Source organism: Chiloscyllium plagiosum, unplaced genomic scaffold, assembly GCF_037043375.1.
Source record: "Chiloscyllium plagiosum isolate Xiang-an unplaced genomic scaffold, Cpla_swu_hap1 HiC_scaffold_43, whole genome shotgun sequence".
NCBI classification, from domain to species: Eukaryota; Metazoa; Chordata; class Chondrichthyes; order Orectolobiformes; family Hemiscylliidae; genus Chiloscyllium; species Chiloscyllium plagiosum.
Genome location: NW_028270181.1, coordinates 25,751,191 through 25,767,159, shown reverse-complemented (window position 1 = coordinate 25,767,159; position 15,969 = coordinate 25,751,191). Strand labels below are relative to the sequence as shown.

The following is a 15,969-nucleotide window of genomic DNA, read 5'->3' as shown; positions in this document are numbered from 1 at the left end:
GTGTTTCAGGGATAATACAGGAGAAATATATCAGGTGGATAGACATGATGGGCTGAATGGCCTAATTCGGCTCCTTTATCTTATGGTTATGGAAAGCCTCAGTCTCAATCTAGCCTAACCACCAAATTAGTACTAATAGTGTGCTTCAACATCAGATCTTCATTTTTTGGACAAATGAGAGGGGCACCACTCCCTTTTGTCCCCCCAATTTGGTGTTCTTTCTTGGGCACAATTCCAGTTCCTCAGCAAAGTGACATTTGTCATGTGTGAATCTAAGTGACAGTGGGCATTATACTACCATGAAAAGTGTCACCAAGTCCCAAATTGTCCATCCAATGGTCCACTCACCTGTTATCCCCAGAGAGCAATCAAGAGGAGGAACTCAAACTGATTACCACGTTCTTAATCCAGCACCTACTTAAATTTACATCTTTAAAAATACAATATAGCATTTCCCCCACAATCAGTACTTTAGCATCACAAACTACCAGATTTGTTAAATAGTCAATCATAGGATTTGAATTTCTCTTGATCTTACCTAAAGTACCAGAATCATAATCAGAATATTTAATAGCAATCAACACCTGTAACAATGCCCAGTTTACAAAAGGTTAGTAGTGAATTGTCACAAGATAAGATTAAATTTATACAAGATTTTTAAAGTCTCACGTACAAAAGCAAGAGAAACACTGGTAAAATTTCACAAATCCAGAAATACTGATCATTATTTTATCCTTTTATACTCTGAAGTCCATTGAATTGAGCTTTTTGATTGGCTATTTCAGAAGGCAGTTTAGGATAGGGATCTCAATTAACAGTGCAAGTCTGTAGTCACAGAAAATTTACTTTTTGAAAGGAAGCGAACTATAATTGATATGGTTGTCATGGTCACCATCTTTGGAATTAGCTATATTAGTCCGGATTTTATTAATTGGATTTAAATTCCACCAACTGCCTTGGTGGGATTTGAACAGCTGTCCCTACAACATTAGCCTGCGCCTCTGCATTACAATTTCATTGATATTACCACCACACCACCATTTCGCATGCTAATTGTTGAATCTGTTTCAAGCATTACTTTAATCATGCAAGATTTCCAGGAGAAGGTCCATCACTTCATATCATGAATGCCATTGGAGTTTTGAACGAGGGAAGTGGAAGAGGAATTATTCCTCATTTCTATTAATTTAAAATCTCTTTGTATCACATCAGAGAACTTTACCTATTTGTTATAATAAAACAAAACTAAAACAATGATCCTTCTTCTGAACCCATCTTTATTGCCTCTCTGTCGTTAAGTGAAACAAAATCTCTGGCACAACATTTTGAGAAGACATTTAAGTACTGCTCACCAAAACATCCCACAGTGCTTTGTAGACAAAAAGGACTGTTGCTCTTGTAATGTAGGAAACACAATAGCCAATATGAAGAGCCTGCTGTTCTGGTATAGCAGCCCTTGTGAGTTTGCATCACTGAATAACATAACACTTAAGCTGTAAAATGCCTCACCAGATAGTGATGTAACATGGACCACACACACTTCACCCTCCAGAAAAGGGACAGAGGTTGCCCAGGGCTGACTGAACATGCTTTCTGGTGACTATGTCTTAATGAGCATTGCCACTGTTCAGCAGCAGGGTCCCTCAGGCCCATTCACTGGGGTAGTGTGCATCAAGAAACCAGGTTATAAAAGCAAAGAGCCTCTGGGATCTGGATCCCAATTCAGCCTATTTGATGGTATAGTCCTTCTTTCTTCCCTTAGTCTGAATACTCCAACTTCAAATGACTATGCCAGTCAGTCTACTGCACAAAGCTCTCCCTAATGCACAATTTGAAAACATTGTTTAGAAGGATCACAGGAGTAGGAGATGGAAAAAAAATGAATATTAAGGCAGTAAAAGCCTATGCGTTCAACCGTCGAAGAAACTAAATGAGTACTTTGCATCAGTGTTTACTGTGGAAAAGGACATGAAAGATATAGAATGTGGGGAAATAGATGGTGACATCTTGAAAAATGTCCATATTACAGATATGGTGGTGCTGGATGTCTTAAAATGCATGAAGGTGGATAAATACCCAGGACCTGATCAGGTGTGCCCTAGAACTCTGGGGAAAACGAGGGAAGTGATTGCTGGATCCCTTGCTGATCTATTTGCATCATTAATAGTCACAGGTGGAAGACAGGAGGTCGGCTAACATTGTGCCACGATTTAAGAAAGGTGGTAGGGAAAAGCCAAGGAACTTTCGACCGGTCAGCCTGACTGGAGTGGTGGGCAAGTTGTTGGAGGGAATCCTGAGAGACTGGATTTACATGTATTTGGATAGGCAAGGACTAATTAGGGACATCAACATAGCTTTGTACGTGGGAAATCACGTCTCACCAACTTGATTGAATTTTTGAAGAAGTAATGAAGAGAATGATGAAGGCAAAGTGGTAGACTTAATCTACATGGACTTAAGTAAGGCATTCGACAAGGTTTCTCATGGTAGGCTGCTTAGCAAGGTTAGACCACATGGAATAAAGGGAGAACTAGCCACTGATTATAAAAATAGCTCAAAGGTAAAAGACAAAGTGTGGTGGTGGAGGATTGCTTTTCAGACTGGACGACTGTGACCAGTGATCGGTGCTGGGTTCAGTGCTTTTCGTCATTAATATAAGTGATTTGGATGTGAACATAGCAGGTATAGTTAGTAAAGTTTGCAGATGACACCAAAATTGGAGGTGTAGTGGATAGCGAAGAAGGTTACCTCAAAGTACAACAGGTTCTTGATCAGATGGGCCAGCAGACCATGAAATGGCAGATAGAGTTTAATTTAGATAAACATGAGGCGCTATTTTGGAAAGGCAAAGCAGGGCAGATCTTGTGGTAAGGTCCTGGGGCAGATTGCTGAACAAAGACTTTGGAATGCAGGTTCATAGTTCATAGAAAGTAGAGTTGCAGGTGGATAGGATAGTGAAGGCGACGTTTGACATGCGTTTCTTTATTGGTCAGAGCATTGAGTATAAGCGTTGGGAGGTCATGTTGCAGCTGTACAGGACATTGGTTAGGCCATTTTTGAAATATTTTGTGCAATTCTGGTCTCCCTCCTATTTGGAGGGATGTGAAACTTGAAAGGGTTCACAAGAGATTTATAAGGATGTTGCCAGGGTTGGAGGATTTGAGCTACAGGAAGAGACTGAATAGGCTGGGACTGTTTTCCCTGGAGCGTTGGAGTCTGAGGGGTGACTTTATAGAGGTTTACAAAATCATGAGGGGCATGTAGAGGGTAAATAAACAAGGTATTTTCCCTGGGAAAAAAAGTGAGGACTGCAGATGCTGTAGGTCAGATGCTGGATTCCTGATAAAGGACATATGCCCGAAACGTCGATTCTTGTGCTCCTTGGATGCTGCCTGACCTGCTGTGCTTTTTTTGCCAGCACCACACTAAGGTCTTTTCCCTGGGTTGGAGGAGACCAGAGTTAGAGGGCATAGGTTTAGGGTGAGAGGAGAAAGATTTAAAAAGGGATCTAATGGGCAACTTTTTCACACAGAGTGGCGCGTGTATGGAGTGGTGGAGGCTGGTAAAATTACAACATTTAAAAGGCATCTGGATGGCTATATGAATATGAATTATTTAGAGGGATATGGGTTGGCAAATGGGACTAGATTTTATTTAAGAAATCTGGTCAGCATGGTTGAGTTAGATCATTTCCATGACTCTAAATAAATGCTCTTTTGCGAATAAGGTAGATCCAAGGATTGTACAGATTTGAACTGAACTAGGGCTACTTGTTTCCGTAAACTGGATAAAGGATTAGGAACACAGGAAATCACAATCATGTGTCAAAGGGTACACTTGCTAAATAGATTCAGGACAAATCAGAGCAGCTTTGCAGTTCAAACCCCTTATGTACTTCTGAACAGACACAAACAATGCTGCAAATTACTGATCAGTGCACCTTCTATAGGCTAAAAGAGAATTCCAAAGTTTGGTTTGGGAATTTATACTCAATGAATAAATACTGGCGACTGATGTTATATGCCCAAAGAGAAACGTTCCATTCTACATTACTTATCATTCAGCTCCACGTGTACCAAATTTAATACCTAATTGAATAGTAAAACAGAAGATATTGTTAATGAGTTGTACATGGATGATTGACATTCATTTGAGCTCCTATAACTGTGGGAATGGGGTTGGGAAATATGTTTGTAAATGTGTAATTCTAAATAAAAACTGCAGTGTGTAATATTAGCTCTAGTTCTTCCCTTCAACTGACATTTTGAAGTAGGACAGACATGAAGAAGTCTTACCTGCAGACTTTGATGCTGTACAGTGCTTCAGCAAGATGGAGGCCCCAGGCCAACCAGTACCTGCAAAAGATTGAAAATAAACAAATATACACTAATTTGGTCTGAAATGGCAACAACAGTCCAATTAGATGTAGTTCAAAGTTTCCATTCGTGTTCTCCAGTTTTCTGAAGGACATGCCAACAGTCCAAGACAACCAACCATGATGCTGAACTTCAGAATGACTTTTGACTGCAAGAGCACGTACAACACTGTACGGTTCCTTGTTAATTAAACATGAAAGGGCACATTTGTCTTCAACATCCATTCCGTTCAGCAGTGGTAAACTATCCATAAGTACTGCATCAACTTCGACAAACAGTAACTCCCAAAAACAATCTCCTTGACTTTGAAGAACAATAATATCACCAAACAGCATGGTGGGTAAATCCTGAATACACAGTATAATGGTCTAAGGCAGAGGCTCACCACTACCTTCTTGATGGCAATTAGGAACCTATAATAGATGCTGGCTAGCGTGATCACATCCTGAGAATGATGCTTTAGAAAATATGCAACCGCTTGCTCACAGTTGCACAAGGTCACATGATCATTTTTCCAGGCAATGTTGTCGCCAGCTTCAAACCTTCCTGAAGGCGCACAATACCTCGGACTTCCCACTTTACACAGAGTTTGAGTTTGGAACCAGCTAGGGAACTTTCTGGCCTTTGGAGGATTCCAGGACTGCACAGAAAAAAAAGACATTGAAAATGAGAGAAATCAGTCAGCTGTTGCATAGGGTCTTGGGGCCTGGATAGGGCTACTCTGGCAATTAAATTTTAATTTTTATTCTTAGGGAAAGTCCTTTTCCCTAATTCCACTTCACTAAATTCATTCAGGAAAGAAGGTTAAGTGCAAGACATGGACACACAGAATTTAGGCTTCAAAAACTAGAGTTCACAGCTCATGGTTGGGGAGCAGAAAGAGAGTGGTGGGTGAGCTGGAGAGGGTTGCAGCAATCAAGATGTTTCACGCAGCGCACAGCAGGGACTTACCCAAAGTACAAGTGGGTGTAATAGTTGTCCATCAGATACTTGGAGAAGATGCCTAAGGGTCCAAGACTCTGATAAGGGATGCTCTGTGGCCAAAACATCAGCAACTAGAAAGAGAACAATGAATGGTTTGCAGAGGAATATAGGTACAGAAGAATGCACAAATGGGGGTAAGCTGATGAAGAATGGGAGGAGGATTGTGTGTCGGTTAGGACTAAAAACAAATTACTGTGATACAAGATTATTTCCTATTTTTCAGTAATTATGGGACAGCTTTGAATTCAAAATGGTTCCTGGGCAGTCAACTCCCTGGTGAACTCTGCACTATATATGTTTGTGGCATTGTGCTGTTATCCTTCACCCATTTGCCCTCTTAATCCTGGGTTCTCTGGACTCAAAATGAGAAAAGTTGGAGCATTTTTGCCCATCCTCAAAGCTAACTAAATTATCAGCTTAAAAACCCTCTGTCTTTTACCTCCATTTCCCAATCCTACCTTGTGAGACTTGGGAAATATCTGAAAGACCTATATATAAACTCACAAACCTGGGTTCAAATTCTTGGGCTTGACATGGCAGACAACTGGTCAACTAAGTATCAAGAGATCTGAAATAATATGAATGTGAACAAAGGAGGTATAGTTAGTAAGTCCACAGAAGACACCAAAATTGGAGGTGTAGTGGACAGTGAAGGTTACCTCAGAGTACGATGGGAGAGTACAGACTGGCAGATGGAGTTTAATTTAGATAAATGTGAGGTGCTGCATTTTGGAAGGCAAATTAGGGCAGGACTTATACACTTAATGGTAAGGTCCTGGGGAGTGTTGCTAAACAAAGAGACCTTGGAGTGCAGGTTCATAGCTCCTTGAAGTAGAGCCACTGGTAAATTGTATAGTAAAGAAGGCATTTGATATGCTTTCCTTTATTAGACAGAGCACTGAGTTGGGAGGTCACGTTGCAGCTGTACAGGACATTGGTTAGGCCACGTTTGGAATATTGTGTGCAATTCTGGTCTCCCTCTTATTCGGAGGGCTGTTGTGAAACTTGAAAGGGTTCAGAAAGATTTACAAGGATGTTGCCAGGATTGGAGGATTTGAGCTACAGGGAGAGGCTGAATAGGCTGGGGCTGTTTCCCTTGGAGCGGAGGAAGCTGAGGGGTGACCTTATAGAGGTTTATAAAATTGTAAGGGGCTTGCATAGGAGAAATAGACAGGATCTTTTCCCTGGGGTGGGGGAGTCCCGAACTAGAGGTTAGGATGAGAGGGGAAAGATTTAAAAGGGACCTAAGGGACAATTTGTTCACACAGAGGTGCTGCGTGTATAGAATGAGCTGCCAGAGGAAGTGGAGGAGACTAGTACAGCATTTAGGAGGCATCTGGATGGGTATATGAAGAGGAAAGGTTGAGAGCAATACAGGCTAAGTGCTAGCAAACGGAACTAGATTAGGTTAGGATATCTGGTTGGCATGGATGAGTTGGACCGGAGGGTCTGTTTCTGATTTGATTAGATTAGATTACTTACAGTGTGGAAACAGGCCCTTTGGCCCAACTAGGGGCAATTTAGCATGGCCAATTCATCTAACCTGCACATCTTTTGGACTGTGGGAGGAAACCGAAGCAGCCGGAGGAAACCCACGCAGACACGGGGAGAATGTGCAAACTCCACACAGACAGTCGCCCAAGGTGGGAATTGAACCCGGGTCTCTGGCGCTGTGAGGCAGCAGCGCTAACCACTGTGCCACCGTGCCGCCCACACATCTCTGTTGTACATCTCTGTCTCAATGAAACACAAAAGAAAATCAGCTCCTTCTCTCCTCTGTTGTAACTGCTCACTATTCCAGTAACATCCCAGAAATCAAAAATTGGACTTGGATTGACTACAAAGTTGTTTTTTTTTAAAAAAAAACCTTTCTGCTGCTCCAGATGAGCTAAAGATTCGTCCAAACCACTACAGGAAAAGATAAAGCCATTGCCTCCACATTACACTCCCCAATTTTATTTTCTTCACACAGACCTTTAGCAAAACTGGACCCATAGAGTGATGCACGTTACAGGTAACATTATTTCCAGTCCTTCAGCAAACTCTATACCATTCCTATGCCTAGCAATTGTCTAAAGCTGAACCATACTCTTCACAACCTCAATCCTATCTTTGACTTGAAGGTGAGCTTCCAATCAAATGTTCATGTTATCACTAAGACCACCTCCATAACATTGCCTGCTTTCATCTCTGCCACTGAAAACATAACTTATGTGAACTCAGGCTTAACTGTTCCAACAGTTTTTATTTTAATTATTTCATAGGATATTAGCCAACATTTGTTACCCATCCTTCATTACTCTTGAACACTGGAGTCACATGCAAGTCAGACCGGGTAAAAATATCACATCTCCTTTCAGTAAAGGATTACTGAAAGGATGGGTACTTATGACTATTGATGGTAGTTTTATGCCACCATTACTAAAACTTACTTTATATTTCAGTTTTAGTAATAACTAAATTTAAATTCCACATGCAGCTATGGTGGAGTTTGAACTCTTAACTCCACAACAATGTTTAAAAGACATTAAGCTAAGTGGATGAATAGGACAAGTTTGGTCAGATATGGGTCAGGAACAGGAAGGTGGGACTAATTTAGTTTGGAATTACATTCAGTATGGACTGATTGGACCAAACGGTCTGTTTCCATGCTGTATGGCTCTATAATGGTGAGTGTCTACAGGGTCTGTATGATATTTCCCTTCCATGCCTGTTACTGCAGAACTTTCCATCAAACAGGCAGGAAGTGTAGAATTACAACTAAGGAGGTGTTGAATATCAAAAGGATCCAAATAGGAGACCAATAATGGGACAGCATCGTTCTCATTGGCTATCTGTCGGTACTTAAGGAAATAAGTCAACACAAGCTTATACCTTATACAGACGAACCCCGATTATCCAAATATCAATTATCTGAATATCAGATTATCTGAAGGGGATCTCAAGGTCCCGATAGAAACATTACGTCAAAGAGCTGTTTCAACCCTGATCGCATCTTTTGCTTACAGGTACGGGGGGGGAGCAGACGGGGTTGGGGCAGGTAGAGGGGGGCAGGGTGGGAGCTGATAGGGTTGGGTGCGGACAGGGGCCGGGGTCTCTCACACAGTATGCTGCTGCCTAGTCTCCTGAACAGGGAGCATACTTCACAGAAACTCACAGACCCAGATGAAATCAATTAACCGACTGAAATAATGCCCACCCATCTCATTCAGATAATCGAGATTCCTCTGTACAGTATAGGTATATAGCAAGCCAGGCAGCATCAAGACATGGAGAAGTGGACGTTTCGGGTGTACCCCTACTTGAGGACTTCCGAAATAGCCTCTTGCCTTGCTACTTTGGATTCCGGCTTCTGCAGTTTTATTTTGGCTCTATATCTTATATATGACACAGAAACAAGCTTTAACTGATCATGCCAGTACACACACATACGTACAGTGTAATACCCAAAGGATAGAGTGATGCAGGCTATCCAGAAAAGGCTGATCCTCCTGAAATAAGCACCAGAGACTTTGTCTGTGAGCATCTTCCCACACAACTCTTACCAAAAACTCTACTTACAAACAGCTCCTGAATAAATCATTGTTTGGAGAAGGTCAAAGGTCACTTGTTCAATTTCATTTCCTGTTTAACTCAGCAAGAGCCTCTTAAAGGTAAACCAATCCATGGAACATTATGATCTACAGACTCAAATCTCTTTTTAGCACAAGAATGTTAGCCTACATGTGGTAATAAAGTCTTTCACTACAGCTTAACTAGAACTTTGAGTGAGTCCTTATTTTGAAGAGCAAGGGCGACTGCCTCATCCCTGTTTCAAGGTGGACAAGCAGGAGGCTGGAAGAACACAGCAAGCCAGGCACCATCAGGAGTTAGAGAAGTCGATGTTTCATGTATAACCCTTTGTCTACTCTGGATTCCGGCATCTGCAGTTTTTTTTTGCCTCTCTCATCCTTGTTTCAGGCAGTGAAGAAATGGGATCTGCAGGGACCAAGGCTGAAGGTGGGGCAGAGTGAAGGTAAATCCAAGGTACATTTAGTGTGATAAATGATGTTACGATTGTGTGGCATCAACTGGTGCAGTGAGTACCATTTATTTGGTGCATTTTCCCAACTCCTTACTCCAGTTTATGCACAATTGAGTACAAATTCACCATTAAATGGGCAACAATATATCATTTTAAATCAGTTTTTGCCATAATTATTGTTTTAATTTGGAATTGACTGTTAAAATTATATTCCTCCTTCTGACCTTTAAATGCTTTATGATTAGATTAGATTCCCTACAGTATGGAAACAGGCCCTTTATCCCAACAAGTCCACACTGACCCTGTGAAGAACAAACCCACCCAGACCCACTTCCCCCACATTTACCCCTGACTAATGCACCTAACGCTACAGGCAATTTAGCATGACCAATTCACCTAACCTGCACATCTTTGGACTGTGGGAGGAAACTGGAGCACCAAGAGGAAACCCACGCAGACACTGGGAGAATGTGCAAACTCCACACAGACAGTTGCCCGAGGTGGAAATTGAACTGGCGCTGTGAGGCAGCAGTGCTAACTACTGAGCCACTGTGCCGCCACACAATACAGCAAAAATGCTTTAGGGATGGAAACCACATCAGATAACCATCTGCTCCATTAGGAGAATCAAAGGCTATCGAACTGTTATCTCCACATCAAATACAAAGGGAGACATTTAGAATTCGGTTGGACAACAGTGGGTACTTTTGAACATGTGAGAATTGAAAGCTTCTGAGAAAACAGGAGACTGGAAGGTCATACAAAGAATTCCAACATAATTAATGTTTTTGCCTGGTGAAACAATGGCTCTTTTAAAACTGAGCAGCCATTTTGTCTGGTTGTGATATGTCAGGCCGTAAGCCACCATTTTAAGCTGAGCTCTAAGAAAATCTCAGACAAGCAGTCAGCAAGAAGGTTCTTAACAGGGAGGGGAGGTGAGGCTAAAGGACTGCTATACTGAACTGAACTGGGCTATCAAGGGGCACAACTTGTGGTGGTGTAAGTGAAATAAAGGAGCCTTCATTCCTTTGGAGAACCTGCTCTGCTGAAATAAAACAAAGAACCATGGATGCTGGAAATTTGAAATAAAAACAGAAAAGCACAGTAGGTCTAGCAGCATCTATGGAGAGAAAGCACAGTTCTTGAGAAGGATCACTGAACCCAAAATGTTATTTCTGCTTTCTTTCTACAGATGTTGCCCTGTTTAGTTTCTCCATCAATTTCTGTTTTTGCTGTTAATTCCACTTGTGGGAGAAACCTCCCATCTATTTATCTACTGAAGCCATTAAAGCGGCTCAATTCTGACTTCAAAGAGTGAAGAAGACTTGCAAAGATAAGAGACCCATCTTATTTTCAGCTATATGCCTTTTATCCATCTTTACTTTAAATCATTCTGTAATTTAGCTAATCATTTAAATACTTTTTCATTTTACTGTTAACTTTCAGCAATAGTGGTGTAACAAACTAAACGTCTTTCTTATGTAAAACATAAAGCTGGTACTGGTGATTATTTTAAATTGAAACTCTCAAAAACTAAAAAGTCTAAATACAATGAGCAAAATTCAAAGTTCAACTATTATTCAGCAAACATGCCTGGTTCAGTTGTGACAAGAATGAAGTCTCGAAAAAGACCAGCTGGTTCTCTGAACCTGTTTGTAATATCTGGAGCAACATGACCAGCTACCTCCTTTCATGCATGATCTCCTGGGACAGGGAAAATGTACCTCATGTCAAAGGAGGAATAAGTTCTGGAAAATCACTTTCTGGCCCAATAAGGCAATCAAAACTAGTCCATGAGTTCAATTAACATCTGTACATCATTTAATACTCCACCTTTCTTTTACATGATCCAGTCTCTGCCCCAAGACGACTGTAGTTCCCACTTTTAGGCCAAACACTGCACCAACTAGCAATATATATTTCAGAGACTCTCTAATCCCAGATGAAAAACGCCCAACATCCAATTTATTCCTACTTCTGTGCAGCTGACATCCCTCCGAAGTCTTTCAAATCTATCTTCCAAATCAGTTTTTAATGGTCCTGTTTTTTCATTATTTAATAGAACTTTGTAGATCATCTTTAAGTCTCCATTGGTCTGTAATAAATAGACCCAGCTCTCTAAGCTAATCTGAGTAATTAATTTTTAAAAACAATTAGAAGTAGTGAGGCTCCACATCCAGGTAAGAGCATCATTCAATAGGAGGGCAGATTGGAGAATCAGAGATCAATTCGCCAGATTCTGTATTCTTTATTTTCAGTGACTAATTTCAATGCAGGAGAATCTGGAATCCTGTGAATGTTCATCTTGAATTCTCCAATTTGTGCTGTTGTCAATGGAGGTATGGTGCTGGCAGCAAAACCTTACAACAATTCTGAATGACTAAACGAGCAAAAATATAAAGTCTAGTTTTCAAGCCACTGAACAGGTCTTTCTTATGAATCTTGAATAACTATTTAAAACTCGAGTATTTTTAGTTCATTGCCCTGCCCTCTTGTAAACTGAAAGATTCTTGGCAACAGCCCTCTGACATATTTTCTTAAGGCATATTTTCAGTCTATGCACCAGATAATTAATGTTAGCTTTAATGTAACAGAAATAATTAAGAAAAAAATGCTATTCAGCTTCTCAGGATTATTTGTGGGAAGCAAAATGCCTAAAGGCATAAGCACAAACAAAGGAACACAGATTTTGAGTGGGAGATATCCAAGATTTTGCATTTTGCTCTCCCTAAAGACTCTTACAGTTGCACAAGTGCTGGTATCTCTCCAGTCTCCCAGCAGCGGCAATCCTACATGTTGAGAAAAGACTTACTACTTTTGTTATTCACTCATGGGATGTGGGTGTCACAGGCTGGGCCAGCCTTTATTGCCCATCTCTAGTTGCTATTGAACTTAGTGGCTTGCTAGGTCATTTCAGACAGCAATTAAGAGTCAAACCTCATTATTGTGGGTCTGAAGGCACAACTAGGCTTGTCGTTTCCTTCTCTAATGGACATTAGTGAACCGGATGGAATTTTGTTTTACAGTTGACAATACTTCTGTGGTCACCATTTGACTTCTAACTCCAGACTTTTTAAAACTGAATTCAAATTTTAACATCTGTGGTGCTGTGATTTGAACCCAGGTCCCCAGAATATTATGCGGGTAATTAAAATCCTTCAGTAAGTTAGTTACAAGTACCCCTTTTAAAAGTCCATACTGACTCTTCCTAATCAACATGTCTTTTTTTCCATGCACTACTAATTTTATCCTAATTAATTGTCTTTAGGGGGTCCCTCACCAGTGAGTTTGGATACGCTGGTCTACATTTTCTGGGCTTATCATTACAATCTATCTTGAATAAAGTCATAATTTTTGCATTTTCCTGTCTTCTGGCACCTATCCTGACTCTAGGTAAGATTGAAAGATTAATAGTCAGTGCCTTTGTAACTTCCACTCTCGCTCTCTTCAAAATCCTTTGATGCAACTTCTCCAGTCTCAGTGCCTTGTCAACTTTAAGTAAGTACCATCTATCCAATGCTTCTTCGTTAGTAATTTGGACGCTTCTACTGACAGAATTTCTCCTGAGTGTCACCAATCTTTGGCAAAGATTGATGCAAAGTATACAGTTAACTCCTCAGCCATGTCTTCTGCCTTCAGGTGTAAATCCCTTTTTTTTCCCCCAATCGATCCTACTTTTGCTTTAACCACAATGTTCCTATTTGTATGCCTACAGAAGATTGAATCCACAATGTTGTGATTCAGAAGGAAAAGTGTAGCTAACTGAGAAAACCCTGAAATGTGCCAATTTGGTGGAATATACCATTGGTTTGAATTGTTTTTGCTGAGTGAGAGTATAGAAGTTGATGCTCGATACTTGTACACCTGGCATAATTTTCTTAACTGGTGAAATTTAATATCAGAAATGATTTAACATGCATTTAGAAGCGTCAATGTGTAACACTAGAAAAGCACAGCAGGTCAGGCACCATCCGAGGAGCATGAGCATTGATGTTTTGGGCATAAGCCATTCATCAGGAATGGTGGGGGGAAAAGTAGATAATGGGGGGGTGATGGTGATAGGTCAAAGGGAACAGGTGGGATAGTTCAAGAGGGGGGTGCCAAGTTGGAGGGTTGGATCTGGGAGTGAGGGGGAGGGAGATGAAGATGAGGAAAGTGATGAGGTCCATGCCAATGCCATTTAGTTGGAGGGACCCAAGGCAGAAGATGAGGTGTTCTTCCTCGAGGCGTTGGGTGGCTTAAATTACTTGGGGTGTGCAGTGAGATAGAGACTCACTGAGATCCTTGTGGAAGGAGGAGGAGAACTTCTTCAAGGTGGGCATCCTTGGAAGAGGCTTTGCATTAAGGTTAAAGCGTCTGGGAGAAAGTGAGAACTGGAGATCAGAGTCGAAAAGTGTTGCGCTGAAAAAGCAAAGCCGATCAGGCAGCATCTCAGGAGCAGGAGAATCCTGCCTCCTATTTATCTCAGCCACCTTGCCCCACCCACCATTCCTGATGAAGGGCTTATGCCCGAGTCATCGACTCCCCTGCTTTAACATGTTAAGCTGAAAAAATGGGAAAGGCAGAATTGTATTTCAAAAAGTAAGCGACGGACCACAAATTGGAACATATAATTACAAATGGCTCTTCCACAATATCTTCATTCAGTGCCATAAGTTTCCAAATTAAAAAAATTTCTATGACACATACACTTGTTACCAATTTAAAAATCACACAACACCAGGTTATAGTCTAACAGGTTTAATTAGAAGCACTAGCTTTCGGAGCGCCGCTTCTTCATCAGGTGGTTGTGGAGTACACAATTGTAAGACACAGAATTTATAGCAAAAGTTTACAGTGTGATGTAACTGAAATTATACATTGAAAAATACCTTGACTGTTTGTTAAGTCTCTTATCCGTTAGAATGACCATGATAGTTTCACTTCTTTCATATGTCTAGATTAGAGTGGTGCTGGAAAAGCACAGCAGTTCAGGCAGCATCCGAGGAGCAGTAAAATCTACGTTTTGGGCAAAAGCCTTACCTCACTTCTTTCATATGTAAATCAGAAAACTTTCTTTAAAAGTTACATTCTCAGGTTAACTGTAACAATTGGTAAAAACAATGACTGCAGATGCTGGAAACCAGATTCTGGATTAGTGGTGCTGGAAGAGCACAGCAGTTCAGGCAGCATCCCAGGAGCAGCGAAATCAATTGGTGTCAGCCAGATAAGATGTTATGTTGAAGGTGTCAGCCCCCCGTTCCCTGTCTGTGCCATAATGTTTAGACTAATTCTAATCTAAAAAATTAGTTAACAGAGTCTAACATGGATTCGTACAGTTTTTGAGCCAAGTACATTGTAACTCTGCAAGTACAAAGTCACCCCACAAACGTGTATGTGTGTGTGTGTCTGTCTGGGGGGTTGTGAGTGTAAAGTGTCTTAAGTCTGTGAGAAGGTGCGTGTGTGTGTGTGTGTCGGGGGGGGGGGGGGGGCGGGAGAAGAGTTGAGTGTATATGTGTGTGTGTGGGCATGTAAAGTGTCTAAGTCTGATAGGATACATGTGAGTGTAGGTGTGTGTGTGTGAGACGAGACACTTAACAATCAAGGTATTTTTCAATGTATCATTTCAGTTACATCACTTTGTAAACGTTTGCGATAAATGGTGTACTCCACAACCACTGGATGAGGCAGCGGCGCTCCGTAAGATAGTGCTTCCAATTAAACCTGTTGGACCATAATCTGGTGGTGTGCGATTTTTAACCAGTCCAACACCGGCATCTCCAAATCTTGTTACCAATGCACTCTAAATGCCTCTTCAAAATTTTCATTCCTCACGTGTCCAGTTTTTTTTGGAGGGGAATGGTCCTCCTTCCCTTCCCTTGGCCAGCGAAAGTACTTTTTGATGTAATTTCATATCGGTCTATATTTAACACTGTGATAAATATTTGATGTCTATTTTCGACGATTCTGTTATGGCATCGGCGACGGCTCAAACTGTCAAAGACGTTTCCAGAACCACACTTCGGCTGGGGTGGGAGGGGCCAGTGCTCGGGGGCCGAAGAGAGCGCCGCCGGAGGGCGGGGTCAGTGCACTGGGGCTGAAGACAGAATCGCCGGGGGGCGGGGTCAGCTCTCGGGGGCTGAAGACGCAACTGCTGGGGGGCGGAGTCAGTGCACGGGGCCAGGAGACAGAACCGCGCGGGGGGGGCGGGGTCAGCTCTCCGGGGCCGAAAACCGCGCCGTCGGGGGGCGGGGTCAGGGCTCGTGGCCGAAGACTATGCCGCCGTGAGGCGGGGTCAGTGCACATGGGCTGAAGACTTGAACCGCCGGGCGGGGGCTGAAGGGGGGGATGGAGTGAGTGCTGGGGGCGGGGTCAGCGCTCGGGGGCTGAAGACAGCGCCGCTGGGGGGCGGGGTGAGTACTCACGGAGGCTCGAAGACAGCGCGCGGTGAGGGGCGTGGCTAGTGTTCGGCGGGTTTTTGACGGTTGCGGGCTCCGGGGACGGTTGGGAATCGAATGGTTGGTGTAAGTGAGAAACGGGAGCTCGAGGCTCCAGGCGATGAAAGTGGGTTTTCCAATTTATATATGTGGGACGTGGAGCGTTGGT

General features: G+C 42.1%; 2 protein-coding genes across 5 annotated transcripts in view; one reads left to right on the top strand and one right to left on the bottom strand.

Moving 5' to 3' along the window:
- tmem254 (transmembrane protein 254) overlaps positions 1–8,944 on the bottom strand; it is a 60,328-nt gene extending 51,384 nt beyond the window's left edge. For both annotated transcript variants that reach the window (XM_087982487.1, XM_043678738.2), the window contains exons 1-3: positions 8,797–8,944; positions 5,328–5,431; positions 4,296–4,355 (exon numbers count right to left, since the gene is read on the bottom strand). In XM_087982487.1, coding sequence (XP_087838613.1) covers positions 4,296–4,355; positions 5,328–5,431; positions 8,797–8,886 — 254 coding nt within the window. In that variant the 5' untranslated portion in view covers positions 8,887–8,944. The remainder of the gene's footprint in view (positions 1–4,295; positions 4,356–5,327; positions 5,432–8,796) is intronic.
- gpx9 (glutathione peroxidase 9) overlaps positions 1–15,969 on the top strand; it is a 121,444-nt gene that overhangs the window by 36,530 nt on the left and 68,945 nt on the right. The window contains exon 1 of one of the 3 annotated variants that reach the window (XM_043678740.2): positions 15,822–15,887. The exons of 1 other annotated variant lie outside the window; for it this stretch is intronic. The gene's annotated coding sequence lies outside the window, so the exon portion shown is untranslated. Of the gene's footprint in view, positions 1–15,821; positions 15,888–15,908; positions 15,928–15,969 lie in introns of those variants that run through there. One more of the 3 variants, XM_043678742.2, reaches the window with a different exon arrangement.